This window comes from Primulina huaijiensis, chromosome 7 (assembly GCF_012295235.1).
Source record: "Primulina huaijiensis isolate GDHJ02 chromosome 7, ASM1229523v2, whole genome shotgun sequence".
In the NCBI taxonomy this organism is placed as follows: domain Eukaryota; kingdom Viridiplantae; phylum Streptophyta; class Magnoliopsida; order Lamiales; family Gesneriaceae; genus Primulina; species Primulina huaijiensis.
Genome location: NC_133312.1, coordinates 1,127,325 through 1,133,650, shown reverse-complemented (window position 1 = coordinate 1,133,650; position 6,326 = coordinate 1,127,325). Strand labels below are relative to the sequence as shown.

Below are 6,326 nucleotides of genomic sequence, written 5' to 3'. Positions count from 1 at the left end.
AATTTATTTGTCATTCCTATGTTACTACATCGTTTGATTCGTAAGGCACGGCGTGAGCGAGCACGCGGAGTGGGGGAGCGCTCGGGCGCGGCACGGCGTGGGCGAGCAAGCGAGGGGCGAGCGCGGCACAGGGCGAGGGGCGAGCGTGTCACAGCGTGGGCGAGCACGCGGCGTGGGGCGAGCACAGCACATGGCGAGGGGAGAGCGCGGCACACGGCGCGGGCGAGCAGGCAAGGTCTCGAGCTGGAGAGTAGGCACGCACGGCGAGGGCTCGGCGTGGGCAAGCAGGCGAGGCTTCGATACTGTTGGCTGGCAGGCGAGAGCGTAGGATGCGTGGGCGGCCGAGCAAGGGAGGTGCGCGCTCGGGCGAGGTGTGGACAGGGTGATGAAGCAAGCGCGTTGAGCGTAGGCGGGAGAGAGCTGCAGAATCGCGACTTGATTTGTTTCCAAATTTTTGGAGACTAACAGATGGTGGGAAGAAAATGCACAACTCGCACCCGATAACCCGAGNATAAGATGACAAAAAATTTATGATATAATAATAAATTAATATATATAAATCATAATGATCTATAATTGTAATCAAACTTGAATCAAATGTTAGACAAACAAAAATTTACAATCAATTAATGTATATTTCACACCCACAATACAAATTTTAATGTTTTGGATGAAATTGAAAAGGACAAAACTAAAGATAATATTGATAATTGTAGTGATAATGAGCATACAAACGAATATCAATGTTCGACGTCTACATATATATGATTTGAACATCTTTGATCCAAACATCTTAATTTGATCCAAGAGTTTGAGATAATCTTGATACAAAAATGAGAGATTTGAAAAAAGGTTCTAAAAGAGAAGATACGATGTTCTCAAGTTTCCTTTAGATATATAATTAATAATCTCGACACTTTTCTCATACTTAAATGTTACCAAATGGTGAGATTCGTGACCGAAAATGGTTAGTGTACTCGAACGAGTTGGAAAAAATATTTTGTATATGTTGTAAGCTTTTGTTGAACTACAAATGATATTAAAGAAAACATTGACAATTGAAGAGTGAAGATGGTTTGTGCTTCTGCTATGGTTGATGATTCTTACAAAACATAAAATTTGTAGCAAGTGACGTTTTGATGAAATTTCTAACATCGAAAGGACAAATTAAAAGTCGAAATAATCTTTTCGAATTGATTATTTTATCTTATGTACATACCACAATGACTCAAGATAGACTAAATGAATTAGTAATTTTATGCATTGAAAATAATATTTTGGAAAACATTTAATATGATGATATATTATTAATGATTTTGCTTCTAAAAGTACCTCGACTACAAAAACGAAAATCCGTTGTCGTAGTCATTTTAAAACTGTTGTAACTGAGGGTGTTGTTGAAAGTCCGTTCAACGACAACGGTTTTTATCCGTTGTGGTAGATCAAATTTGCGATGGTTTTTAAAAACCGTCGCTAAAAAATATAGCGACGGGTATGAATTAAACCGTCGCTAATTCAAAATTAGCGACGGTTACTTAAACCGTCTCTAGTTTAAATTAGCGACGGTTTAGTAAACTGTCGCTAATTTAAAATTAGCGACGGGTAGAAATCAAGTCCATCGCTAAAATTAGCGACGGTAAGCAATCACGATTTCCGTCGCTAATTTGTTTCGAAAAATAAAAAAATACTTTTAATAAATCTAAAAGAAACTAATAATCAAAACCAAAATCGTGTAAAAGAAAAAATTTTAAGTGTTATGAAGTGGTTAGAAAAATTTAACGTGTTGCGTGAAAGTGATAAAATTGTGTAAGAGAGAAAAATTTTAAGTGTTGTGTGAAATGATAAAATGGTGTAAGATAGAAAAATTTTAAGTGTTATGAAGAGGTGAGAAAAATTTTAAGTATTGTGTGAAGTGATAAAATTGTGTAAAAGAGAAAAATTTTAAGTGTTGTGGAGGAAAATGAATCGAAAATGGAGATATTTATAGACAGTTTGCGACGGATTTTGGTTAAACCGTCGCTATTGGCGACGGTAAATGATAAACCGTCGCATTTATTTTATTTGGCAACGGTTTGGATTTAAACCGTCGCTAAAATTAGCGACGGTTTTAAAACAATGTCGCTAAGTTTAGCGACGGATTTTATTTAAGCGTCGCTAAATTTAAACATGCCCGTCACTAAATATTGCAACGTTTTCCAAAACTGTTGTTGTTTGTGCAAAAACCTCGCTAATCGACAACGGTTTCTTCAAACCGTTGTCAATTGTCCAAAAAAACACGCTAATAAACAACGGTTCTATGAACCGTTGTCGTTGACCCTAAAAAAACGCTCAAATAAAACCGTTGTCTTTGACCCCAAAAACCGTTGTCTTTGACCCCAAAAAAAACGTTGTCGTTGGCCCCCAAAAGACAACGGTTTTCGATAAAACCGTTGTTAAAAAACATACGACAACGGTTTTTGCGAAAAACCGTTGTCGTATGTGCGTTGTTGTATGCAAAATTTCTTGTAGTGTACGTCAAGAGGACACTTGAAATGAGTTATATCATTTTTTGGTAGGTGTGTTTATTCTAAAATTGATGATGTTGAGGTACAATTTAAAGTTTCGTTCAGAGCTTTTAGAAAACGATTGACTATATGTTTGTGGCGGTGACTTTAGCGATGTTTTAAGTTCCGTCGCTAATTAGAAACTTTTTTTGGTAGTGAATGTGACGACAACTATGATACGAACAAAAATAATAACACAAAAATGACGGTTTTAATATAGCATGCATGATACTCACATCCACGCACAACAAAAATGTATCAAAACCTCCTCTGACAATTTTCATATCCCAAAATTATTTTACACGAAAAATATTCTTCTTAATTTCCCTCTAATAATATATATACGTGAAAATGTCAATTTTGACTACAAATATCTCTAATTGTTTAATTTTAAAATTAATTATAATGATAAAAAGATAGTAATTTAAAATAATTAATAAAGTTAATGTCGATGACTTATAGCTCATCTAACATCAAGGTTCTAAGTTAATAACAAGGTTTCAGACTCGAGACTCAATTGTAATATTCTCTTACTCATGACCAAAAAAAAAAGAAGTAAATAAACAAAGTTAATTAAAATTTTAAAAATAATTTTATTTATTACATTTTTAAATGAAAATATTAAAATAATTTATTTATTTATTTATTATCTTTAATCGTTAGTATAAAATTTATGGATAACTTTTAAATAATTAAGATTAAAATTTATTCAAACATAAAAATTATCAAATTTGAAACAAATATTTAATATATGGAAATATACTTATGTGTGTGTTTGTGTGGGTGTGTGTGTATAAAATATTTCCAATTTTTTATATTTTGAGGCAAAACTAACGTTTAAAATATATTAAATAAAAACACGCTTAGAAATTTTAATTATAGAATAATTGTTTTTATCATTTCTTATATTACAATCAATTGATTAATACATTAGATTAAATTTTATTTCACTAAATTTTTATACAATAAAATTCATGGTAGCAATTGATTAATACATTAGATTAGTAAGAGTGTATTAACCAAAAAAAGTCCGAGTGGGCCTCTGGTCCAAGTCCGGCCCATTAATTGGGCTTCGACAAATTTATCTTGGGCTCGTAAACAGTGTGTGGCGGGTGTTTTAAATAGCTGACCGTTAGGTTTGAGATATGCACAAAAAATCGGTTAATCAACCTCCATTCTTTCCATGCTCAACAATTCAATGCAAGAACACTTAAATCTCTCGCATTTTCACCCAATCTTCAACCCCCGGAATTATTAATTGTAGGATCGGTTCCAGAGTTCGATTCGAAATAGAAACTGATATAACTTCTCTTCTCAATCTGTCATCAGTAATTATGCAAATATTTTGAAAGAATATTGCTATATTTTGAGGTTTTGAAGCTTGAATATGGATGCGGATTTAAACGAACCATTGTTAGGTCCACATTATTTCAGTGAACGATGCATTGATCTGGTACGATACAGATTCATGCATAGCTAGTTTATTTATCACGTTCGAATTCGATCCATTGGCTGAGAAAGCAACTAAGCATTGTAAAGTTATGGTTTCTACAGGAAAGGTTACCGCTGGAAGAGGTTTTTGAACGTTTGGAAACATCTAAATTAGGACTATCAACCAAGGACGCAGAGGCGCGACTCGTGATCTTTGGGTTGAACCAGCTGGAAGAGAAGCCGGTAAGCTCTGGTTGAAACTTGTTTCCTCGATCATTGATCGATCTTGGAATTAAATGCATGCTACAATGTTAGTATAATAGTATTCAACCAAGTCATTAACAAATGATGAAACCTCTGCAGGAAAATAAGTTTTTGAAATTTCTTAGTTTCATGTGGAATCCTTTGTCGTGGGTGATGGAAGCTGCGGCGGTCATGGCAATAGCTCTAGCTAATGGCGGAGTAAGCTAAAATGAATCTGTTGGAACTATTTTGTGGGCTCACATAATTTAATTAATTGTATGTGTACAAGCTATCTAATAAATGACCCAATACAGTGATCAAATTATTCATGAATTTCCAAAATATTAAATAAATTGATAAGTTTTACTTTATGTGTAGAAACACAGCATGATGAATTTCTTCTATGATGAGACTAAGATAGGCACAAAAAATAACACAGAATATGTACGATACATATATTCAAGATTTTTTTCCTTATGTAAGAATATAATAAAATGGTTGATACTCTCTTGAATACACAAAAATCCTGTTCCTTTTTCTTCTGGATTTGTTCTCTCTTCACAAATCAGATCTGCTCCACATTAATATTTTCTCCATGATGTTTCAGAGTCAAGGTCCAGACTGGGAGGACTTCGTGGGTATAGTTTGCTTGTTACTGATAAATTCAACTATTAGTTTTATCGAAGAAAACAATGCAGGGAATGCCGCAGCAGCGCTTATGGCACGCTTAGCTCCAATGACGAAGGTTTTTAAATTTGTAGTATATAATATACAGCAATTTAATTTCAAAAGTAACCTTTACATTGAATAACATTCATTTTATTCTTTTGGTTGTGTAGGTCCTAAGAGATGGGAAGTGGCAAGAACAAGATGCATCTATTTTAGCACCAGGTGACATCATCAGCATAAAGCTTGGGGATATCATCCCTGCAGATGCTCGCCTTCTTGAGGGAGACCCAGTTAAAATTGACCAGGCAAATGTTTCTTATTGAAAAAGAATTTAAAATTTGATTGACGAAATGAAAATTCTAGAATCAGATCTACTTGAAATACTTTGCACAGTCAGCTCTTACCGGAGAATCTCTGCCAGTGACAAGGAAGACTGGCGACTTAGTCTTTTCTGGTTCTACTTGCAAACTTGGTGAAATTGAAGCTGTGGTAATAGCTACTGGAGTTCACACTTTCTTTGGAAAAGCTGCACAACTAGTAGAATCTACTGAAGTTACTGGCCATCTCCAGAAGGTTACAGATTATTCTCAACTATGGACTACTTCGATAGTTTAAATTCACAATGGCTAGAATAAGAATTGTGACGAATTGCAGTCGTTATTGCAGGTCTTGTCATCAATTGGAAACTTCTGCATTTGCTCTATAGCAGTTGGAATGATACTTCAAAGTGTTGTGATGTTATTTGTTCAGAAACGTTCGTATAGGACTGCAGTCAATAACTTACTGGTGCTTTTAATTGGAGGAATTCCCATTGCTATGCCAACAGTATTATCTGTTACGCTTGCGATTGGTTCACATCGCCTGTCCCAGCAGGTGAATGCTTCAATCAAGTACAAGAAAGATCATATTTATGAACCACTCATAATGCGGCACTATAACTAATCAGGAGTTGAAGTTCCTTTTTTATACACCAGGGTGCTATTACAAAGAGGATAACAGCTATTGAAGAGATGGCTGGAATGGATGTTTTATGCAGTGATAAAACTGGAACCCTTACTCTAAATCGTCTTACGATTGACTGGAACCTTATTGAGGTATATTTATTAGCTGATAATATGGATGTAACTTTATTTTGTGACTTATGGTGCCTGGAACATACTCCATTAATTAGACACATATGTGGAAATGCCTATCTTTTACATCCACTTAGATCTTAGATCAAGAATGAGGTTTTAGAGGTTTAGTGTAAATGATATCTTTCTTTAATAGATATGGAAACCATTGAACAGGTACTTGACAGATACATGGACAAGGACTCTATAGTTTTGCTTGCTGCAAGAGCATCAAGACTGGAGAATCAGGATGCTATCGACACTGCGATTATCAACATGCTTGGTGATCCAAAAGAGGTAGGCTACAAGTGATTATTCGAATATATCT

The 6,326-nt window shown here is 35.0% G+C and overlaps 2 protein-coding genes across 2 annotated transcripts in view; both read left to right on the top strand.

Moving 5' to 3' along the window:
• Positions 1 to 465, top strand: part of LOC140980758 (uncharacterized) — a 3,346-nt gene extending 2,881 nt beyond the window's left edge. The window contains exon 6 of the mRNA XM_073446802.1: positions 46 to 465. Coding sequence (XP_073302903.1) covers positions 46 to 465 — 420 coding nt within the window. The remainder of the gene's footprint in view (positions 1 to 45) is intronic.
• A 3,329-nt stretch (positions 466 to 3,794) lies between these two features.
• The window catches only part of LOC140980170 (ATPase 10, plasma membrane-type), a 7,081-nt gene continuing 4,549 nt past the window's right edge, over positions 3,795 to 6,326 (top strand). The window contains exons 1-9 of the mRNA XM_073445877.1: positions 3,795 to 3,996; positions 4,098 to 4,217; positions 4,338 to 4,436; positions 4,825 to 4,962; positions 5,057 to 5,191; positions 5,280 to 5,459; positions 5,553 to 5,759; positions 5,861 to 5,980; positions 6,176 to 6,295. Of these exons, the coding sequence (XP_073301978.1) occupies positions 3,931 to 3,996; positions 4,098 to 4,217; positions 4,338 to 4,436; positions 4,825 to 4,962; positions 5,057 to 5,191; positions 5,280 to 5,459; positions 5,553 to 5,759; positions 5,861 to 5,980; positions 6,176 to 6,295 (1,185 nt within the window). The 5' untranslated portion in view covers positions 3,795 to 3,930. The remainder of the gene's footprint in view (positions 3,997 to 4,097; positions 4,218 to 4,337; positions 4,437 to 4,824; positions 4,963 to 5,056; positions 5,192 to 5,279; positions 5,460 to 5,552; positions 5,760 to 5,860; positions 5,981 to 6,175; positions 6,296 to 6,326) is intronic.